At 44.1% G+C, this 24487-nt stretch overlaps 1 protein-coding gene across 1 annotated transcript in view; it reads right to left on the reverse strand.

The window, feature by feature from the left end:
* Window positions 1–24487, reverse strand: part of AK7 (adenylate kinase 7) — a 128128-nt gene that overhangs the window by 54204 nt on the left and 49437 nt on the right. The window contains exons 7-8 of the mRNA XM_030214377.1: window positions 14135–14223; window positions 5970–6060 (exon numbers count right to left, since the gene is read on the reverse strand). Coding sequence (XP_030070237.1) covers window positions 5970–6060; window positions 14135–14223 — 180 coding nt within the window. The remainder of the gene's footprint in view (window positions 1–5969; window positions 6061–14134; window positions 14224–24487) is intronic.

Here is a 24487-nt window from a genome sequence, read left to right on the forward strand (position 1 = left end):
TTACTATGTGTGGTGGTACTGATGGTTGGGGAGATCGGGGAGGGGGCATGGAGGATAAGGAATCAGAGAGGCCCCCTCAATTTCTGCCCTGGGCCCTGTATGGGTCAACACTTATTACTGGGCAAAGAAGCACCAGACATGGGGTTGTAGCTGGGACAATGAAAGGGTTAAGCTGCTATAATATGAAAGGCTGAAATATATTCAAGTCCTTTCTGACATGAAGGCAGCAAGAAGGTATTTTTCTGAAATGGGACTTTTGCACCTGTTGTCAGTTGGCCTGTTTTCTGAGATGTTCCTTTTGATAACAAGAAGCAGGTCATGCCACAGATGAGCTACTGAAAGGTAATGAACTAGTGCAAAGTATGTGTTAGCATGGTAAGCATGTTATATGAGAGTGTACATGATAGAAAAGCGGAGATAAGCACAAACTGATATAGCTAATGGAAAGGAATGTGGTTAGGAGCAGCAGAATTCTAGCTAGGGAAATTCCAGATGACAGTTTAGCATCTGTACAAATGTCAAGGGTAAATGTCAAATGTCATATGATCATGTATTTTAGCCAGCCCTTAGCCTATATAAATAGTTTTCTCTAGCTGGGAAGCCGGTTAGTGAAGTCTTCTCCTCCTTTGACTTTTTCTCTTTGCATATGCCTTGCTTAGCATTGTATTTCTACATAAATACTGGGACAGACCAAAGGTCCATCAAGCCCAACATCCTGTTTCCAACAGTGGCCAATCCAGGTCACAAATACCTGGCAAGATCCCGAAAAAGTTCAATACATTTTATGCTGCTTATCCCAGAAATAAGCAATGGATTTTCCCCAATTCATTTTAATAATGGTCTATGGACTTTTCTGTTAGGAAGCCATCCAGACCTTCTTTAAACCCAATACGCTAACTGCCTTTACCACATTCTCTGGCAACAAATTCCAGAGTTTAATTTCACATTGAGTGAAGAAAGATTTTCTCCAATTCGTATTAAATTTACTACTTTGTAGCTTCATCGCATGCCCCCTAGTCCTAGTATTTTTGGAAAGAGTAAACAAATGATTCACATCTACCCGTTCAACTCCACTCATTATTTTATAGACCTCTATGATATCTCCCCTCAGCCATCTTTTCGCCAAGCTGAAGAGCCCTAGATGCTTAAGCCTTTCTAATCTGGCTAGATCTATTTTAATGCATTTCCCTTGCCTTGTATTATTTTCTTCTTCAATTGATTTATAAGTTACTAAGTTGTTGTTTTCTTATATATATATAAGTAAGTGATATATATTTTGCAGTACCTCAGTGGGTGGGTCTTGTGGGTGTTCAGGAGTTCATATGTTTTCTCCTCCAGTTAGGAGACTCATTACTGCCCCCTAGTGCTCACAGCTCCAGAAGGTCTAAAACCAGCCCACTGTGCCGCTGCTCATTGCTGCCACCGTTCAGGCTCATTGCACTGCTGTTCTCACTGCGTGCCCCTGCTGATTGTTGCCATGGACTGAAGGTAGCAAGGGGGCCCCTTGAAGCTGTAGGGCCCAGGGCAGCTGCCCGGTTTGCCACCCCCCCTCCAATGCCAGTCCTGATGGCGACGGTGCCTTCAGCGTATATGTCTTGCTTCAGCTCGGTGTGAAATTGCAGCCCACTGGAAACAGGATGTAGGTCTTACGATACTAGACTGGTCTCTGTGTCTGTCTTGGCAGAGATGGAACAATTGACTGATAAATACAAGAGTCATTATGAGCCTACTGATGAGGAATGGACTCAATTTGCACAGTATTTTGAACTATGAGAACGGGGGACGGGTAGGTACTCGGGATATTTTGGATCCGGCGAATTCTGAAGGAACAAATGAATGCACTTCATGAGAACAGGTGGTGAGGGAGGAGGGACTTTCATGCAGGGGAGTAAGGGTATGGTGGGGTGGGTGGAGCAGAGGAATGAGTTTACGTTGAATGTTGACATTGGGTTATATATGATAGTGTTTTGAGATATAGTATAGGGTTGTATTTGGTGTTTGGATTATACTACTCTTTTGTTGATGTTTGGCATGACTGTAGGAATCATCACATACAAGAGCGGTTTTATCTCCCAACGTAGAGCAGGATTGTTTCAGAGCTGTGCTCTGTCTTAACATTGATGACACTACATTTTTACACACACCAATATTCAACAGCTTTATGACCCGACGCAGGCGCTTGGTCACTGAAACACGGACCATGTCAGGTCCACTCAATAAAGAATTTCCTTTGTCCTGTTACTGAAGGTTCACTTGTGCTTTTTAGAATAGTTCTAATGGTCATTTCGGCATCTAAGACTTTATTCTTTCTCCTAGATCACTGCTTTTTCTAATTTTTTAGATGTTTATACTTATTAACTTTAAAAATTTCTCTGTTGAATACAGAACTCAAAAATCTTAACTTCCTGGTTTCTCCAATCTATCCAAAAAGATATTGTGTTTCCTTCTGAGTATCAAAATATGCCAAGTTAGGTCGCAGCAAAGGTCCATCAAGCCCAGCATCCTGATTCTGACAGTGACCAATCTACATCACTAAGATGTTTCCAGTAAATCCATTCATTGTTACTCATTTCCAGTGAAGTGGCTTTCTGGTAATAAATGTTTGTACCATTTTCCTCCATGAACTTGTCTGAACTCCTTCTAAGCCCAGATGCAAACTGATGTAAATGACGCAAATGAAATGAAATCATTCACCATATTTTTCTATGAGGGAGTGAATTCTGAACTCTACACATGATTGGACTGAATCTCAGGGTAGAACTTGTACACACTGTAGATTCCCTCAACAATGGTGCTAAGACCTGTAGCCTTATAGCTCACCATACAAAAAAAAAAAATCTTGTGAGGTCACCTCAGGAACAGTAACACCTTCCACTGCCAGATACTTTGTGAGAACACAAAACCCTGAAAAAAAAAAGACATTCTAAACTGTATATCAAAATTACCACAATAACCCTATTCCCAATACTCAAACTTCAATACCCCTAACTAAGAGAAGACAGCATTGTAGTATTACACCAGGTCGTAGACCACCAAATTACACCTATTGTTAGGAAACTATAATAAGCTACAGACTTCTACACAGAAAGTACTTGGACTAGCAGAATCCTTCACCTTGATGGACCCTAAAAGTAATGCATTAAAAAGATGGCAAACCTCATGACCTGCTAGTTGAAACTCTACTGGAAGCCAACAAAACCCAAGAAACATTTTTCAGACAAATTCAGAGAAGCAGGGCTGGATTAAGGCCAACTGATGCCCTAACAAAGCACAGCTCAACAATGGTGCCCCGCTGCCCTTCCTGGCCAGGGTAATAGGGGTAAGAAGTGGGGAGAGGGATTGGACCATAGTCATAGGGAGGCTGCATGGTGGGGAGAGGGATGGGTGAAACTATCCAGAGCAGCAAGCTATCAGACTGGCCAAGGCCATTGGTTTACTGCATGATATATATATTTTTTTAATTAGAAGAATTTATATTCCAAAACAGGAAAAAACAAAAAGAAAAGAAAATTCTGCTTACCCCAATTTGCTAGCACAGGACTTCCCTGTCTTTTAGGCTTCTTGGTGCTAACCACTTGGTGACTCTTTGTCTGGATCTTTCGGTCACTGGTGACTGTTCAGGTACTTGCTTTGCAGGCTGCAATTACATTAGTCTGTGTGCTCTGTGATGGGAAGCTGGAAGCCAGGAACCAATCCAAGAAGGCTGCAGCACCCCACCACCCTTTTCAACTTCCTGCTGGGCCTGCTTTGAAATTGAAAATCACAGGCACATTGTAGTGCTAAGCCATGCCCGAGGAAAGAGGCATCAGACATTAGTATTTTCAATTTCAAAGCCGCCAGGCTCAGCAGGAAGTTCAAAGGGTGTGGGGGTGGTTAGTGATTTGCATGGGCTGTGCTGTAGCCCCCTCTTCCTTCTCCCCCCCTCACATCTGAAGCAAGATCAGCACTGACAACACTTCCAAACTGATTGGTGTTGCCTGCCAGCATTGTTTTCTGCTGGTGGTGATCTGACAGTTCTGACTACTGTGGCCCACCGAGGTCACACCACCCCCATGGATTTTGTTCTGCATGCACTGCTGTTCTTCTCACTCACTGGTGCCACTGCTAATTTCTGCCAGCCCCGCCACTCACTGCGCTGCTGTTCTCACTCACTACATGCTGCAACTGATTGCTGCTACCGCTCAGGTTGACTGCACTGCTGTTCTCACTGCATGCCCCTACATGCTGATTTGTCACTGTAGATTTGTCACTGTAGACTGAAGGTGGAATGGGGGTCTTTGAAGCTGTGGGCCCCCCACTAATGCCGGCCCTGATTAGGCCCAGGTGCTATTATAGAATACTAGCATAACCCAGTATCAGCGTATCAAACATTTAGCTGCCTGCAGTTACACAAGCCGTACAGCCAGCATAAATGCAAGCACTTAATTAGGAAGAGATGCATAAATGTGAGTCCACCAACATCCTGCCCATTCTCCACACCTGTGTACACCCCCTTGCATTTATGAGTTATGCCACTTAGGTGTGCCCTTACAAAATAGCACTTACACTGAATATTGACATTTACATACATTTTATATAACATGCATGTAAATGTAAGCACTCCAACATAGAATTGTCCAAGGTGAAGGCAGTGGGCTGAAGGCAGTGGGCGGAACATGCCGCCATATTGAGTGACCTCAAACATTTGCAGACGCTATTGAAAACAATAGCAAACTTGTGTGGTTTATGTAGTTTTAGCAAACCTCCTTGGTTTTTGCATTCTTTCTGTTAGGAGGGGATCAGGGGAAGGGATGTAAGGGAAATTGGGGGGGGGGTTGGGGAGTTTTTGAGGGGTCAATCAAGTGGGGGGGGAGAGTTATATTCAAAATGTGTTTCCCAGTGCTCCAGAATTTGCTTTGTTATTTGCAATGCTGTACTGTGGATTTCAGTGCTGCGCTTTATGCCTTTATTTTTGCTTATGATGACAGTAAAGATATTTCTATATAAAAACAATAGTAAATGCTTATGATTGCCTATATGTGCTTTTTAAAGCTTTTTTTAAATTTAGTTGAAAGCTTTCTGTACATATATATCATGAAATAAAAGTTTAACATCACTAAAACAATATTAAAAAATTGTCTGCGTTTCAGCTATAAACCAAGCACCAGGGAGAGATGAGCTTTGATTCGGACGAGATGCCACGCAGGGAACTGGAGGTGACAAAAAGAGCATAGGAAAGGGCTTAGGTGGCAGTAAATGAAGGCAGCGTCTCGTCTAAGAAGTTAAATATGTTTTTCTTTTTTGTATCTATTCTTCATGTCTGCAGAATCAGGTATTTGAATTTCTCTTCTCAGTAACTGTTAGCTGATAGTTTGTTTAAAGTACACCAATATGGCAGCAACCTGGGGTAGATAGCTTCAGCTTTTTGATGTCATGCCGCCTCCTGTCATTAAACCTCCTTGGAATTGTTCTTTAACTGTACAGTGGGGTTGAATATCCAGATATTTTTTCCCTGCTGCAGCTGGTGTAAAAAAAAACACTCACCCAGGTGGCTGAACATCAATCCAGAAATATTTATTGCAAATTGCTTTGATTTTTCCCCTAGATTAGTAGTAAATCAAGTATAATAAATTAAACTAAACTCATGGCAGTTAGGACAGGATCCAAACTGCAAAGAAGCAGAAGGAAGCTGCCAGGACAAAAACTAAAATACCAAACATACAAGGAGATCTTAGAAAATGTAGGTTTGACTATTGTGTTTTTTTAAATTCTCTCACTAGTAAATGATCCCTAAGTCAACTGTGCAGAAAATAAAATCACTATACAGATTTACAAGCATGTAAAGTCAAGATTATGTACTACAGTGACAAGAAGTACAACTCATAATGCATGTTATGTTATTCTGGGATCCACAGCTGGGTGTGTTATTAATTTTATTACGCCAATGAAGGAATAAAACTAAACGGTATGCAAAACCTGTTTTAATTTACCTTGATAATTTCTCCTAGTGTGTGTGATGCTTCATCCACTCCAAGTAGATAGTGAGTTCTTGGCTTATGGTCTATTATATTTTGTATCACTCTGTAACAAAACATACTAGTTGTTAGAAAATATGGAAAAAAGCAGACTGTATAGTTGGCCACAAGACAGTGTTGAGCAACAACTTTCTATAATCACAAGAATATCCTATAGTCTTGTCCTCCCAACAAAGTATTGTTAACAGGTATCTGGCCCTGGTTTCCAAAATGCCATCCAAAATTATTTGGTTTTAGTTCTGCTACCATTCATGTTTCAGTTTATGGGGACAAACATTTGTTAGCCTAATCAGTGAAGGATTTCTAAATAGGCTAACTTTTAAAACAATCATGGCAATTCTATAAATTACATGCTAATTACACTGGTAATCCATGTGCATTTATGTGTATGCATACATGCCAAAATTTCATCTAAGCACTATTCTGTAAATTCACATGTATCTTAAATTGTGCATATTCTACAAGTAGGTGTACACCTAGCCAGACTTTAGATAGTGTATGGGCAGGACTCACATGCATATAATTTATAGCACGCATTCTATAAGTGCATATCTCTGGCACTTAGGGGCACACATGCCATTCAACAGCTACCATAAGCACTCATGCCTAACCTATAGGTGTATATTTCTCTGTTACACCAGCATTCTTTAAAGAAAAGTAGACACCTATGTTCCTTTATAGAACAAGCTTCTACTAGGTGTCCTAGTTATAGAATTGCCCCCAATGTGTCTACCTTTTCTACAAAAAGGAAAGCAGTTTCTAAGTGTAGAGTAGCTTTCACTCAAAGAACTGCAAGATGGATAGTAATAATTTAAATATACCTATTTTGTTACACCTTAATATAATATGAAACCTGCTTTTTCTGTCAAAGAGAAATGCTGTACCATAGGCATAAAACAAATCCTGGAATTGTCTGAGTTTTTCCAATGAAAAGAACATTTTGCTGGTATCAATTCCGTGGATTTGTCATACTAAGGAAGCTTTCCTAAACTGCACAGAACATGTAGTACTATTTCTAATGCAATTTAAGTGATATTGTACACAATTCATCAGTACGTCCCATAGTTGTTAATTTTATGATAGGCCATCTAGCTTGTGTGGCAGAAATGTGAACATTACATCAATTTTAGAAGAGAAAGTTTGCACATATTTTTCTTTTTTAAATCAGGTGACATTTACACCTGATCTCAGGTAGACACAAAGGGTAAATTAGATCTTGCCTTCTAATTTGCTTTCCTTTGGTCCTTCCAGACCAGCACAGATGGGTTATGCACCTCAACCAGCAGATGAAGACTGAGAATCACTGGCTTCTGAGATTACCTATAACTATGCTGTGCTGTCTCCAGAAGCCAGCTGCTGAATAACCACGCAGACCATAGAAGCCTAAACCCCATTCCTTTTAGTCCTGTCACTCCCAGCCTCATACCTGAAGCTTAGCAATGCTGCATCAAGAAGCATTATTAAACAGCCTTAGCAAATAGGAACCAACCTTGGAAGGCCTGTTCCACTTTCTGTTTTCTTATGTTCTTGTTTGTAATCACAGGAACTGAACCAAAACCAATAACCGACCACCTACACCTTGCAATCTCCCCCCCCCCCCCCAAAAAAAAAAAAAAAAACCCAACTAAGGCCAGCTCTTCAGGAAACCAAAATATATATATATAAATAAATAAACCATTGACTCCCACTCTTAGGCGGGTCCTGTGTTGGTCTGGAGGGACTAAAGGAAAGCAAATTAGCAGGTAAGATCTAATTTACCCTTCCACAGAGTCCCTCCAGACTGGCACAGACGGGAAGTACCAAAACATGACCATTACAGGAGGGACCCCCTAAGCCCCATGTCCAACGCTCCGAAGGTCACATCCTGCCTCTCCTGGACATCTAATGTCAAGAAAAGGAATGTAAAGACCACCAAACTGCCACTTTGCAAATATCCAGTGGGGAAACAAAGGCGCATTCTGTCCAAGAAGCTGCCAGACCCCTCATAGAGTGTGTCCTCAGCTGAAGAGGCACTGGCCTGCCCTGAAGAATGTAAACTGAGGTCATCGCCTCCTTCACCCAGCGAGCAATCACAGTCTTCAAGACCACCTCACCTGAGAGGTGACCACCAACCAAGACAAACAATCTGTCTGACTGCTGAAACTCCTGAGTGGAACGCAAGTAAGATCGAAGTGCCCACCTTACGTCCAGTCGATACAACTTAAGCTGGTCTGCGGAACCAGCAAGATCTCTCAGCACTGGCAAACTGACCAACTGATTAACATGAAAACTACACTACCATGAGAAGAAAGGAAGGTAATGGCTGCAGAATTACCTTCTCCTTGGAAAACAAACTGAAGGGCTCTCTACACAAAAGTGCTTGAAACTCGGAGATCCGCCTCACTGACAAAATTGGCACGAGAAGCTCTGTCTTCAAAGTAAGACCCTTCAATGAACACTGCTCAAAGGGAACCAAAATCGGGGTGTCCAACATGAGATTAAGGTCCCAGGAGGGAACCATAGGCTTCCATGGAGGACGGAGCAGTCACACTTCTCAGAAACCAGACCACATCTGGATGAGACACCAGGGCCTTGCCTTTGACCAAACCACAGGAACATGCTAAGGCCACCACCTGCACCTTCAGTGAGGCCAAGGCTGTCCACCCCTGTCCACACCAACCTACAAAAAATTCCAATAACTGTGGCAAGGAAGATCTCAGGAGTAGTATCCCCCGATCACCACACCAATCCTCAAAAATTCTCCACATGTGGACATATGCCAGAGTAGACCACTTCCTCGAATGTAACAGCGTCACGATAAACTGCCCCGAAAAATCACTCTTCGTCAGCCACACCCTCTCAAGAGCCAAGCTGTAAGACAAAATGGAGCCAGGTCTGCCAACAATACTAGGCTCTGATGCAACAGATCCACCTTCTCTGGCAGCCGAACCATCAGTCTACCGACAACCTCACGAGGTTATCATACCACAACCTCTGGGGCCAATCCAGAGCCACAAGCACTGCCAGGCTGGTGTGATGTTCAATCCATTGAATGACTTTGCCCAAAAGAGGCCAGGGAGGGAGCACGTACAGAAGACTCGATGGCCACCTCTGAACTAGCGCATCAATGCTCCCTGAACTCCGACTGAAATACATAGAGACCTGGGCATTGGAAAACGTCGGAAAATGTTGCCATGAGGTCCATAACCGGAAGACCTCACTTGTACACAATGAGATCAAATACCGCGTGACCCAAGATCCAATCACCAGGGTCCAATACCATCCAGCTCAGAAAATCCGCCTCACCATAGTTGACCCCGATCATGTGAACTGCTGACAAATCTACCAGATGTTGCTCAACCCATATTAGCAGGAGAGCTGCTTCCTCCACCAGAAGCCGACTCTTGCCCCCCCCCCCCCCCCCGCTGATTCACATAGGCCACTTGCCGTTGAATTGTCTAAGAGAACCCAAAACTGCTGACCTAGTAGAAGGCTCCAAAATGACTACAGCGCCAAACGAACTGCCCGCATTTCTGCCTGTTGATCAACACCAGGACTCTGAGTCACCTGGTTCTGACAATGAGCACCTCAGCCTTCAAGTCTGGCAGCTGTTGTCAATACCGTCCACTGTGGAGAGTCCAAACTCCTGCCTCCTAAAAGATTCCGGTGCTGCAACCACCACTGCAGACTGTACCTTGCTGCCCCTCCCAGGGGCAGCCAAGTCTTCAAGACGTGGAACTGAGGGGACCATCAGGACAGCAAGGACTCCTGCAATGGTCTCATATGAGCTCGGGACTACTGCACCACCTCCAAGAGGCTGCCATGGACCCCAGGACTTATAAGTAATCCTTGGCTGGTGAACTATGGCCCTGAAGCAAACCCTAGACCTGAGACAGCAACTTCCGGATCTGAGCCTCGGGTGTCTGATGGGTGTCAAAACAAACTCCCAGGTACTCCAGGGTGTGAGACAGGATTAGATGACTCTTCACTGTGTTAACGACCTAGCCCAGGGATTGTAACATCTGTACCACCTTGGCCGTGACCCTGCTGCTCTCCTGAGCAGACCACTCAAATCAACCAATCTTCTAGGTAAGGGGTACCGACCCAAGCCTCTGTCTACTTCCAGTACCAGCAGCACCACCCACAACCAGATCAAACTGTCTAGAGTCTTCCTGACTGCCATCACCTTCTAGTGGGCTTGAAAGAGACTCCACAAAAAGATCCTGCAGAGGCCGAGTGAACCCCAGGGTGCACCTGTCTTGCACCACCTCCAGCAACCACTGATCCATGGTGATCTGGGCCCACGTCCAGTAAAACTTCCATAAGAGTGTGCCCTCTGGAACTAGAGGATGGACCCCAATATCTTCATTGGGTCACCTGGCTGGGATGCTGAGCAAACCCGGACTCCTGCCTCTTCCACTGCTGTCCAGAAAGGCCCAAGTTCTTTGAAAAAAATGATTCCACTGCAGACCACCACCCCGCCAATGTGATACCTTCTGGTGTCCAAAAAATTACCTCTAGCCAAAGCCGACTTACCAGCTACCCTGGGCTTGTCCTCCGGCAAACAAGGAACCCTCATCTCACCCACACTCTTGATCAGCTTCTCCAACTCATCCCCTAACAACAGGGACCCATGAAAGAGAAACTTTCCCAGATTAGCCTTGGACGCTGCATCCACAGACCAACCCCAGAGCCATAAGGAATGCCGAGCTGCTACACAACACCATGAACTTAGGAGAGGCACGAAGAAGATTGGGGCTTCTTTTTTGTATGATGTCCTGTACAATCTCAATCTTAAACACCTCCTGATCAACCAAAGAGAAATCAGCCTACAATCTATTCAACACCCGCTCTGCCCAGTGGAAGCAGGCCCGACCCACCAGACCCCCGTAGACCACCACCTGCACCGCTAGAGCCGCCACATCAAAATTCTGTTTAAGAAGAATTTCCATCTTATGATCCTGCGAATCCCACAAGGCTGAACCTCCGTCTACAGGGACTGTATTCTTCTTTGTAACCAAGTCCACAGGGATTCCCTTTCCTGCTCGGGCAGAGGATACAGGTGCATCAAAGTCCGTGCCATCTTGAAGGGATGGTGAATAGGACTGAAAATACTATAATGCCACTGTATCACTCCATGGTGCAACCTCACCTTGAGTACTACATTCAGTTCTGGTCGTAGTATCTAAAAAAAAAATAAATAGCGAAATTAGAAAAGGTTCAAAGAGCAACCAAAATGATAAAAGAGGATGGAACTCCTCTCATATGAGGAAAGGCTAAAAAGGCTAGGGCTCTTCAGCTTGGAAAAGAGATGGATGAGGGGAGATATGATGAGGTCTACAAAATCCTGAGTGCTGTAAAAGGAGTAGAAGTAAATCAAGGTTTTTACACGTTCCAAAAATACAAAGACTAGGGAACATTTGAGGAAGTTACATGGAAATACTTTTAAAACAAAATAAGAGGAAATATTTTTTCACCCAATGAATATTAAGCTCTAGAACTCATTGCCGGAGGATGCAGTAACAGTGGTTAGCGTATCTGGGTTTGGACAAGTTCCTGGAGGAAAAGTCCATAGTCTGCTGTTGAGACAGACATGGGGAAGCAACTGCTTGCTTTGGGATTAGTAGCATGGAGTGTTGCCACAATTTGGGTTTCTGCCAGGTACTTGTGACCTGGTTTGGCCACTGTTGAGAAAACAGGATACTGGGCTAGATGGACCATTGGTCTGACCCAGTATGGCTACTCTTATGTTCTTATGATCTCCCTAATGTCCTGATGCATAGGAAAGTACCCTAATGATTTCCAAACACCTTTTAGCAGAGGATCTACCGTGCGCAGTGCGTCTTTAGGCTCCTCTTTCAATTTCAGCACTGAGGAAACCTGACTGATGAGTTCCTGCAACTCGTCTCTGTAAAAATGCAGACCATTGAAGCATCCTCACCGGAAGGCACAACCTCCATCACCTGCCGGATCCTCATCAACCTGTCCTTCCTTGGTTCATCCAGGCTCCGCAGAACCAGAGGACTCAGTCTCCAGTATATCCTCCTCTTCCCAGTTCCTCTGCTGACACTTAGATGGAGGAGGTACACCAGAGGAAGTTCCCGGAGCTTGGACTTCCCCAGAAGCTTCAATAGCCCCAAAAGAATGGAGGCAAAAGGCCTTGTACGTGAGCAATATGAATTCGGTCCTGGGAAACCAGCCCCTGAGGTAACCACCCCTGCATCCAGCTCAAAAGCCCCCCCCCCCCCCCCCATGGCAAGCCCATAACTTCCAACCACGGAGGTAGATCACTGGCAAAAGCTGCATTCAAAATGGAGGTGGTCCATGCCAAAATTGGGACCACAGCCACCCCTGCAACACTGGAACCGGGAGCTCCCGCTAAATCACCACAAACATTGTCATGGTGAACTGTGTCTGAGGAAGCAGGCACTACTGGCAGGGGATTGCAATGCCCTTTGAAATAACTGGCAAACACCAGAACCATCAATCCCCCAGAATGGGCATGCAGCACACTTCAATTTGCCCCTGATCATCAGTGTGCCCTGGCCCCAGAGCCTCGCTCAACTCCCCTGGAACAATCAGCCACACATTGAACATGGGAAAGGATGTGCTTGCTAACAAGATGCCTCTGATGAAATCTTTCTGTTTTTTTAAAAATTTATTAAGAGTTAATTTGTTGTTAAGCCACAGTGGCACAACCAGGACTGAATGAGCCCTAAGAGGAAAAATGAAGATGGACCTCTGTAATACCGTCTCTTCTCGGGTAGTGAAGTCTGAGAAGGACAGGGAAGATCCCTTCAGAACTTCAAGTAGGGAGTAGGAGGAGGGTGGTGGGGGAGTGGTATGTGTGGAAACTGATGGGTATCTGGGGTAGAAGGTGTGTAGGTGGATACTGGAGAAAGGAGCATGTGTAGGGCCGGAGTTTTGATGTGTTAACACACTTGAGGCTACCTGTCTACTATGAGACAGAGAAACAGAGAAGGCTAGTTGAGGCTCATACAACCAACTCCCCAAAAGGATGTGGAGGAAGTGGGGGGGATGGACTCGGCCACCCGGGTTTGACACCCCCAGGTTCAGAGAAGTCCCAGCGGACATCAACCTTAGACATTCACACAGCACTGAGAGGAAATACGTATCAAGTCTCCACTTTTTATTCTGTCTCTAGTTATTTATGTATTTATTTTAAACTCCTCTGAACACCAGACTAACTACAGAGACAGTACAGGCTTACCACGTCCACCATCTGCTGGAGACAGCATAGTGTGGTTATAGGTAATCTCAGAAGTCAGTGATTCTCAGTCTCCATCTGCTGTTCGGAGTGTATAACCCATCTGTGCCAGTCTTGAGGAATGCTCATGAAGCAAGCCAGTTCCAGCCACAAGCTAACTTAACCCTGGGATATTCAATGCTGGGGCATGCACGGCCCCCGCACTGAATATCCGAGTATGTACGCTAAACCGGAAGTTTAACCAGGCACAACCAATGTTCAGACCAGTTTCCTAATTTTATGCGACTACTTAGCTGGTTACTGAACTGAATATTGCTGCCAAACGACTACGTTGATGCTGTGCCCTCAGCTTGCCCCTAACCTAGCCAGTTAGGAGATGGCCAGTTATCAGGGATATTCAGTGGTACTAACTGGTTAAGTGCGGCTAAATATCTGGTACTGGCTAGCTCAGCAGGGTTTAACCAGGGTTTATCCCTCTGAAATATCTACCCCAAAATTTACTGTTAAAATATGTACCTATGTGCCTATTTTATAAAATGCACACAAATGCAAACCCCACCCAAATCCCACCACCAGGAATGCCTGCAACCACGTTTGACAAACTTATATGTATTTAGGGGCCCTTTTACTAAGGTGCGCTAACAGGTTTAGCGCGTGCTAAATGGAATATAATGGGTGTCTTATTTGCACTTCCTTAATGTTAACACTAAAAGCTAAAGCTAAGGAACAGGAGACCAAAATCTATTATATGCAGCAGTCAGTGTCAAACATATATTAGAAAGGCAAGTAATTAAATTTAAAATCCAACTCAATCAGCAAGATACATTTTGACTCTTAGAATATGGATACACTGATTACTTGTATTTTGTCAAGATGATTCAAGAGTTAGAAAATATACTGAAAATTAAGTTACCCTGCTAAGTCAGTAACATGAATTAATGGAATGATATTGAATCCTTCTCCATAAACTGGTAATGCAGGAATTTCACCAAGCCATGCTGCCTGAAATAGGGGAAAAAAGATATCTTAACTAAATTAATCCAAATAGCAACTCTATGGTTCCACATTCCTCCTTTGGAAAAGAGATGGAGACTGCCATCTATAATACACTTAATTTTGTAAAACATTTTTGTACATTAAATCTTGATTTATGCATGTTAAAGGTCGCTTATAAAATTAGGTTACATAAAGTATGTATGGTATAAGTAGGCATGTAGAGTAGGCAGGCTCAGAGGTGAAATTTGGATAGAGCACGGGCTAAAAATTTTACAGGTTAATTTGTTACTAAGCCACAGTGGCACAACCAGTACTGAATAAGCCACAAGAGGAAAAATGAAGATGGGCCTCTAATACCGCCTCTTTCAGGGTAGTGGAGTCTGAGAAGGAGTGGGATGATCCCTTCAGAGCTTCAGGTAGAGGACAGGAGGATGGTGGGGGAGTGGTATGTGTGAAAACTGAGGGGTATCTGGGGTACAGGGTGTGTAGGTGGATATTGGAGGTAGGAGCATGTATAGGGCTGGAGTATTGGTGTGTTGGACAGGGGAGTACATGTAGGGTTTGTAGAGAAGTACTTTAGAAAGCAGAGTTGTGTGATATGTCTCTGTTCCAGGGATTGGTAATGGAACCCACATGGAACAGGGCCATATTGGACGGTGCTTACGACTGAGTAGAGTCTTTTTGATTTTATAGTGGGTGATCATTTGGCATCCAGATGATGTGGTTCATTATTAAGACAGGTGTGGACAGGATTCATTTAAAACTGAAGGTTCTAAATTAAAAAAAAAAACTAACTTTGTTGAGATGGGGAATTACCTCAAGGAATTGTTAGCTGAATGTGAACTTCTGGAAGAATTAGGAAAACAGTGGGCAAAACTGAAAGGAGTTATTTTTAAGAAAAACAAACCTTTCCGTAAGGAAAGTAAGAGGAAAGGAAGACCACTTTGGCACTCAAAAATAGCAACTGAAAAGGTAAGGAAAAAAAGATCAGCCTTTATAAAATATAAGAGATTGCAAAAAGAGGAAAACAAGCAAGAATATTTGGAAAAGCTAAGAAAATCTGGTGAAGCAGTCAAGAAAGCAAAGATGCAAATGGAAGAAAAAATAGCCAATGTACTAAAATGGTGAGGGGTGACCATTTTTTTAAAGATAAGTTAGTGATAGGAAGAAGTACAAAAGTGGCATTGTGAGACTCAAGTGGGAGGGGAGGCATATGTAGAAGCTGATAAGGAAAAGGGGAAATTACATAACAAATATTTCTGTTCTATGCTCACAGATGAAGGATCCAGACCATGTTTCCTTGCTATTTGCATGCGCTCTTGGATTTGAGACTTGCATACCTCGGCTTGGTAAAATGGGGACATAGACTGTATGCAAGATACACGTCTAAGTGCCAGTTTATGCATGTCTCAAATGCGAATAATGTCAACAGCCAAAGGTCAGTAGAAGTAACTTCAGCACTACCTATGTGGTGCTGAATAAAGTTGCTTCTACTGACCTTCAGCTGATGAGATTTCATGGTCCACCCCTGCTTTCTTGTACTGGTATTTGAACAATATGTGCAGGTTTTCAGAGGTATACCCACGGGCAGGACTTGAGTGGGGCATGGACAGATCCACATTTGCATAAATAACTTATAGAATACTGTAAGTTATGCACTAAAGTGCCTCACATCTACTATTGACATGACATAAGTGAGTGTCCATAAATGCCAATTTACAGTAGTATTCTATAATGGAATCTAAGCACTCAGATGCCTTTAAAGAATTAGAGCTTAGCATGCTGCACCTGGCACCTATCTTTTGGTGCCCTTTATAGAATTGCCACCTGTGTGAACTTGTTGGGCTGACATCAGTTTGAAAGAGAGAACCTTGAATTGGTAATGTTGTTTGAGGAATTTGAAGTGCAAAAACTTGATGTTGTCCAGATGTATGAGAAAGTGTGCATAGGCATTCTAGAGGTCTAAGGATACCAACGAAGGGAGAACAGAGGCTAATGTATTAATCCTGAACGTTTTTCACTACAAACTTGTTCAGAGCTCTGAGGTTCAAAGTTTTCTTTGAATAAGTGTACTTCTACCCTTATCCTACTCTGTATTCCTCACTAGAAGCTGTAGTCCCATCCCTGAGACTTATCAGCCTCATTGGGATTACTTCTCTCTATATGCTACTATATATTCGTCCCAGAGTTGTATTCTCTTTTCCGGAACCTTATCAGCTTCCTTGCACCTACTGTTACTCTATTTTCCACTCTGTATGTATTCCCGGAGTTGGTACTCTCCTCTCTGGAACCTGTAAGCCACATTGAGCCCTATGCAGGAAAATGTGGGATACAAATGTACTAAATAAATAAGGAAATATTTAGAATCTAATATAATAATTTGTACTGTCAGTGTTCTATGGCTGGCTGTGTTCATAACATCCTCACGTCAGCAAGCCTCCAGCGTTCCCTTCCCTCTCACTGTCCTGCCCTCGTGTAATGATGAAATGATGTCAGAGGAAGCCAGAACAGTGAGAGAGAAGGGAAGGCTGGAGGCGAGCTGACGTCAGAATGTTAAGAACGCAAGTGAAGGCAACGGAACGCTGGAGGGGATGGGACGCGAGGCCAACCTGCCTGCAAGGAACGCTGGATGGGAGGAGAGAGCAGAGGAGAATCGCTGGGGAGGGCAGAATCGCGCGAAACGGATGGGAGGGCAAGGCACAGCACAATCGCAGGACATGGAGGGGAGGGCAGAATCGCAGGACATCGAGGTGAGGGGAGGGCAGAGGAGAATCGATGGACATGGATGGGATGGGAGGAGAGGAGAGAATCGCGGGACACAGATGGGAGGGCAGGGCAGAGGAGAATCGCTGGGAAGGGCAGAATCGCGGAACACGGATGGGAGGGCAGGGCACAGGACAATCACTGGACATGGAGGGGAGGACAGAGGAGAATCGATGGGATGGGAGGAGAGGAGAGAATCGTGGGACATGGATGGGAGGGCAGGGCAGAGAAGAATCACTGGACATGGCAGGGATGGGAGGCGAGGGGAGAATCACACAACACGGAGGGGAGGGGAGAATCGCGGGACACGGATGGGAGGGCAGGGCACAGAACAATCGCTGGACATGGAGGGGAGGACAGAATCGCGGGGCATCGAGGGGAGGGCAGGGCAGAGGAGAATCGATGGACATGGATGGGAGGAGAGGAGAGAATCGTGGGACACAGATGGAAGGGCAGGGCAGAGCAGAGGAGAATTGCTGGACATGGAGGAGATGGGAGGCAAGGGGAGAATCACAGGACACGGATGAGAGGGCAAGGCAGAGGAGAATCGCTGGACATGGAGGGGAGGGCAGAGGAGAATCGCTAGACATGAAGGGGATGGGAGGCGAGGGGAGAATCATGGGACACGGAGGGGAGGGCAGGGCAGGGCAGAGGAGAATCGCTGGGCATGGAGGGGAGGGCAGGGCAATCGCTGGACATGGAGGGGAGGCCAGAATTGCAGGACACGGAGGGGATAGCAGAGCAGAGGAGGGTTGCTGGAAATGGAGGGGAGGTCAGAATCACGGGACACGGAGGGGACAGCAGGGCAAAGAAGAATAGCTGCACATGGAGGGGAGGTCAGAATCGCTGGACATGGAAGGGAGGGCAGGGGAGAGAGGAGAAATTGCTTTGCTGAGAGCCTTAAAAACATAATCACCATTACAAGACAGCCTTGCTAGCCCCCGTTTCATTTTTTTGAGAAACGGGCCTTTTTTTACTAGTACTTGGAAGAAAAACCTAGATCCAGTTTGGTGCCTAGACAGGTTCTATGGCTTGACTCTTAACAGTCAGTCTAATTTTTGAGCTAGCAACTTCTACTGATCTAAAGATAGGGAATGAGTGGATGACCTTCACCCTTTTAGTGGCATGTAAACTTTTTAAATATCCTGATAATCCATTTGCCTGTGATTATGGACTTCTAGTTGTCTACAAACTAATTTAATCCAACCCCTCATCCCTCAATGGATTATCTGGACATATTACAGTAACATAGTAAATATTAGAAGATAAAGACATGTATGGTCCATCTAGTCTGAAGTTGCTGTGTAGACAAAAACTAGGGTCCACTTTTGTTTGTGGTTGATTTGTAGATTTCTGAGAATTTCTGTTCTTATTCCTTTGCTTTTGCTGGGACTGCAGATCAGGCATTTGGCAGCAAGATCTAGGATAGGAATATGGATTCTGCTGTTATCTCCTATATTAATAATAGGGCCCCGGCTCCTGTAAAGTCTATTACTACAATCTTCTCAAACAAGAAAACTGATATTGTTCAAGGTTTGCTGCTAAAGGACTGAATTTTAATGCAGTTGTCCTTGATTAAGGACACAGTTTCTTGGACATTTTCTCTGAGAAGATTTTCTCCTGAGCATGAAGCATCTGCCAGTTGAAGATGAACATTTTCCCTAAGCTCAAGTGCCTTCAACCATGGTATCCTTCTACCTACCATGGCTATTGTAGCACCTCTGGAAGCTGTGTCATTAGCACCATAGGTCATCTAAGTTACTGCATTCATCTAGTCCTCAACATTTGGAGTACAGCAAGGCAGACTGGTACACTGCAGTCCTTGCTACAATAACTTATACACTTCCAGAGAAAAATCCTAAAGTGTTAGATTCTGGAACTCTTACAAATCTTAAGAGCAGATTTCACCACCACTGATTGATGCAGCAGTTGTAGTTTGTTATGACCCATAGATATTTGTACATCTCCCCTTACGTTCCCGCCCGTAACCTCCATTCACAGGATAAATCCCTCCTCTCAGTACCCTTCTCCACCACCACCAACTCCAGGCTCCGCTCATTCTGCCTCGCCTTACCCTATGCTTGGAACAACCTTCCTGAGCCCTTACGCCAAGCCCCCTCCCTGCCCGTCTTCAAGTCTTTGCTTAAAGCCCACCTCTTCAATGCTGCGTTCGGCACCTAACCCTTGCCGTTCACTGAATCCAGACTGCCCCAATTTGACTGCCCCTATCGGACCGACCGTTCACTTGTCTATTAGATTGTAAGCTCTTTGAGCAGGGACTGTCTCTCTGCGTAACCCTAGTAGCGCTCTAGAAATGTTAAGTAGTAGTAGTAGTACTCTAGATTTCATTTCCAACCTCTTAGATGTAGTGTGACAGAGTTGTCTGACAGATATTTTGCTACTGTTCCAATAGTATTTCATGGACAGGAAGTGAGACCATATCTGTTGAAGCATCAAAACACTTCAGCATGTAGAAATTTTTCTAAGGTCTGTCATCTGCCACTTTTTGAAGAAGCAGATGGTAAACCAGGATGGTCTAGATTTTAGAAGTATTGGCAAAAATTACACATACGACTCCCAATCCATTTCCAAACTTCTGCTTTTATTGGAGCAATATATTTATCTTTTGAGAGTTCAGATGGACATGGCAAAGATAATTCTGGTTCCTCTCTATTCAGATTGGATTGGTGATTACTAGTTCTCTGATATTTTATATTTTTAGTTTGATTTTGTAGAATTTTATTTTTACAGTTTTATATATTCATAACACATTTTTTATCATTGGATTTTGTTATGTTTGTAACACTTGATTTTATAATTGTTGTAGACCCCTGAGGCAGGCGCTGGTAAGCGCCAAAACACGGTCCATGTCGGGTCATTTCCAATAAAGACTGTACCATTGTTGCAGCTCTGGAGGCCTTTTTGTGCTTTTTATTTATTGTAGAACTTTGTGCACCATATTTTTCCCTATGGAATTCTCTCCAGAGTTCCACAAAGAGCAGATGTGGCTGAGAGAATTGCTTCTCTCTGGTCATCTACTGCTCCTTACTGTGATAGGATAGGGTTGGGGGTAATGGAAGTTTAATCACTTTCTATTCCCTTCGACAATACACATAATACATTTTTCTATAGATTTTTTAAAGGCTACTGGGATCTTGAATGCATTATTTTAAGATTTTAGTCTGATGCTCTGAGGTAGTTAATCTTCTTGACCTTTTCAGAGAAGGGGGAGCTCATATTAAAATAACTCTTTGATCTGTGTTATGGGTATACCAACAATGAAGAGCTTATGCCTTGAGGTTCCACCTTCTGTAGAGTTAAGTCCTTAGATGAAGCCCTGATATAAGAGAATCCCTTTAATGTTTTTTTTTGGGGGTGAGACTTCAGTTTCAAAGATAGAGCATATGTAGAAGGCCCAGAATTATGCTGCTTCAAAATAAGTGGTACTTATAGCACTGAAGGCGGAGCCTGCATCAGAGAAGCCCTTTCTCTGCACAGCTTTGGGGAGAGAAAGGACTGATCAGCAACTTGCATCTACACCAGGAACAGAAGCTGCTCAACTCTGTGATCCAAGGCATTCTGGAGAGATTTTCTCGCTTTGGGTGGCAGTATGTGGTTGCCTGCACAGATCATCTATGAAGTGAGCAAGACAACCATTGTGATCCCTTTTGGATAGGATCTACATAGACTGATTTCAGTTTCCCTGAGCCGGACATTCAATAACTATCCTTGTTTGTCAGCCTTTCTTCAGAACTTTTCTTGTCTAGAAATTTGTGGAAATTTGTTGGATTTTCTGGTCTTTGTTGACTTACAGGCACATTTTATAAAGTTTTTTTACATCATGAGAAGGTTCCAGATAACAAATACATAAAATTTTGTGTATAAGTAAGGGACATTTTATTGTTTTAGTGTGGGTAGTTTTTAAATCCTAATTTCTTGTGTGTGGAGTGGCCTAATGGTTAGAGCACTGGTCTTGACATCCAGGAGTGCCCAGTTCAAATCCCACTGTTACTTCTTGTGATCTTGGGCAAGTCACTTAACCCTCCATTGCCTCAGGTACAAAATTAGATTGTGAGCCTTTCAGGGACAGGGAAATGCCCAGTGTACCTGAATGTAGCTCATCTTGAGCTACTACTGAAAAAGATGCGAGTAACATCCAAATTAAATAAAATATCGAAGAGAATAGCTGCCAGTTCAACCTCAATTTTCACTTGGCAGAAAAAAATCAGTATAACAAAGCAACTCAAACACAGCAAATCATTATTTATTTCTTACATTTGTATCCCACATTTTCCCACTTATTTGCAGGCTCAATGTGGCTTACATGGTACCGTAATGGTGTTCGCCAGTTCCGGTATGAACAAATACAAGGTGTTATTGTGGTAGAATAAGGTTCATGTATGGCTGATGTATTTGGGAAACTTAGGGAGGAAGAGGCAGGTGGGGAGTGTCCATTACGATCTTTGGTTTTGTTGTGTTGCAGGTACTCTGGCTTTTATGTTGGGTCGGTGGGATATGCCATCTTGAACAGGTTTGTTTTTAGTTCTTTCCGGAAGTTTAGATGGTCGTATTTTTGGCAGGGCATTCCATAGTTGTGCGCTTAAACAGGAAAAGCTGGATGCATACGTTGATTTGTATTTGAGTCCTTTGCTGCTTGGGTAATGAAGATTTAGGTATGTTCATGCTGATTTTGTTGTGTTTCTGGCTGGCAGGTCTATGAGGTCATTCATGTAACCTGGGGCTTCACCTTAGATAATTTTATGAACCAGGGTGCAGATTTTGAAGGCAATACGTTCTTTGATTGGGAGCCAATGCAGTTTTTCTCAGAGGGGTTTGGCGCTTTCAAAACGCGTTTTTCCAAATATAAGCCTGGCTGCGGTGTTTTGAGCGGTTTGAAGTTTCTTTACTATTTGTTCTTTGCAACTCATATAGATTCCATTGCAGTAATCTGCATGGCTTAGTACCATTGATTGTATAAAGTTTCGGAATATTGCCCTCGGGAAGAATGGTTTCACATGTTTAAGTTTCCACATTGAGTGAAACATTTTCTTTATGGTAGATTTCTCTTGGGTCTCTAGTGAGACGTTCCGGTCGACTGTTACTCCGAGAATTTTCAGGTTGTCTGCAATAGGAAGGGTGTAGCCTGGGGTGTTTATGTTTGTGGGTTTATATGTGTTGTATTGGGATGAGATGATGAGACAATGTGTTTTTTTTCTGTGTTGAGTTTTAATTGGAATGCGTTTGCCCATGAGTCCATATGTTCAGACTGAGCTTGATTTCATTGGTGATTTCTGCCAGATCATGATTATGATGTTTGAAAGAAACTGAGATGCTCTAAGAATTGCTGTGTGGGAACTGCACATGCTCAGAAACTTTCGTAGAGGTTTCTGAACTCTGGGATAAGTGACTGTCTCAGCCTGGTCAGGTAATAATGTTGCCCACATGTGGTTACTACTACTACTACTTAGCATTTCTATAGCGCTACTAGGGTTACGCAGCGCTGTACAAGTTAAAACATGGGGAAGGACAGTCCCTGCTCAAGAGAGCTGGCTCTTATGATCCTGCTTGTCCATGGAGAAAATCACCTACATGTGTAAGGTCCTTAAGGTTTAACGGTTATTATTTTGGATCAAAAAAAAAATCAGCAGCATAGAACTAAACAACAAGTCTGGGCAAACACATCAAACAGGTACATCACAAAAAGCAAGCATGACAGAATAATAAGCAAAAATGTCTTACAGCAAAAACTAGCTAACACATGATCCCCTTTTTATTTACGATAAACCACCCACTACCCTCCGACCTTGTGTAAGGTCCTTAATGAAGCTGCTCTTTTTCAGAACATTTTTCTTAAATGGCAGTTCCTGTTGTGTGTGGTGCCATATAAACATGGTTCTTTGGCAGAACTATGGTGAAATTAGGCCTTACCTGCTAATTTTCTTTCCTCGAGACCCTCCAGACCGGTCAAGACGCGTGGGTTATGCTCGCCTACCAGCAGAGGGAGACTGAGAACACTAACTTCAACTATGTACATATAACCTGTGCCCATCCCACAAAAGCCAGTATACACTTAGCAAAGCAGAGAAAACCCCCTGCAACCTGAACTCTTGAATGTAGAAAAACCCCTGTACCTGGAAAACCAATAGACAACACCAACAGTGTGCTCAGACAGACGGAACGTCAAGCGCCCCGCTCTGTCAAGTATTATGGACGAAGAAAAACTCTCCGACCCAATGAAAGATAAAAGGAATAGTCATAGCAGAACACGGCTCAAATACTTCTGATACGAACAATATCTCTGAAATCCATAGGGCGGGCTCTTGACCGGTCTGGAGGGTCTCGAGGAAAGAAAATTAGCAGGTAAGGCCTAATTTCACCTTCCTCATCGACCCTCCAGACCGGTCAAGACGCGTGGGAAGTACCAAAGCAGTAGAAACTTAAGGGTGGGACCCTCGAAACGCAGAAGACAGCACAGCCGCTCCAAAACCTGCATCCTCTTTTGCCTGAACATCAATCCTATAATGCTTAACAAAGGAATGAATGGACGACCATGCCGCTGCTTTACAAATATCCTGCGGAGGAACAAAACTACTCTCCGCCCAGGAAGCGGCAACCCCCCGAGTTGAATGCGCCTTAAGCAACGGGGGCACCGAACGCCGCCTCAACAAATACGCTGAGGCAATAGCCTCCTTCAACCACCTAGCCAGAGTCCCCTTGGAGGCCGCAGCTCCTCTCTTAGGACCTCCAAACAAAACGAACAACCTATCCGAATCCCGGAAATCTCGCGTTCTGCTCAAATAGGACCGCAAGGCGCGCCGAACATCCAACTTAGCCAACCGACGCTGAGAGGCATCCCCCGAACGATCCCCCAACACCGGTAACGAAATCACTTGATTCACATGGAACGCTGAAACCACCTTAGGAACAAAGGAAGGAACCGTCCTCAAAGTCACTTTCTCTTTCGCAAAGGACAGAAAAGGCTCCCTACAAGACAAGGCTTGCAACTCTGATACTCTCCGAGCGGAAGCAATGGCCACCAGAAAAACTGTTTTCAAGGTAAGATCCTTACATGTGATGGACGCCAATGGTTCAAACGGAGGACCCACCAGAGTCTCCAAGACCAAATTCAAATCCCAAGGCGGAACCATTGGACGACGGGGCGGCCGAATCAACTTCACTGCCCTCAGGAACCGCCCTACATCCGGAGAAGCTGCTAAGGAGACTCCTCCAACCTTACCTCTGAAACAAGACAAAGCCGCAACCTGCACCTTCAGGGAAGAAAGGGAGAGCCCCCTGTCCAAACCATCCTGCAAAAACTCCAAAATCTCCATCACCGAAGCCCGCAAAGGGACAACATTCCGTTCAAGACACCAACTCTCAAAGATGCGCCACACCCGCACATAAGCCAACGACGTGGACTTCTTACGCGATCGCAACATTGTATCAATGACTCTGGCCGAGAAACCCTTCTTTCTCAATCTGTGCCTTTCAAGAGCCAAGCCGTAAG

Source organism: Microcaecilia unicolor, chromosome 9 (genome assembly GCF_901765095.1).
Source record: "Microcaecilia unicolor chromosome 9, aMicUni1.1, whole genome shotgun sequence".
NCBI lineage: Eukaryota > Metazoa > Chordata > Amphibia > Gymnophiona > Siphonopidae > Microcaecilia > Microcaecilia unicolor.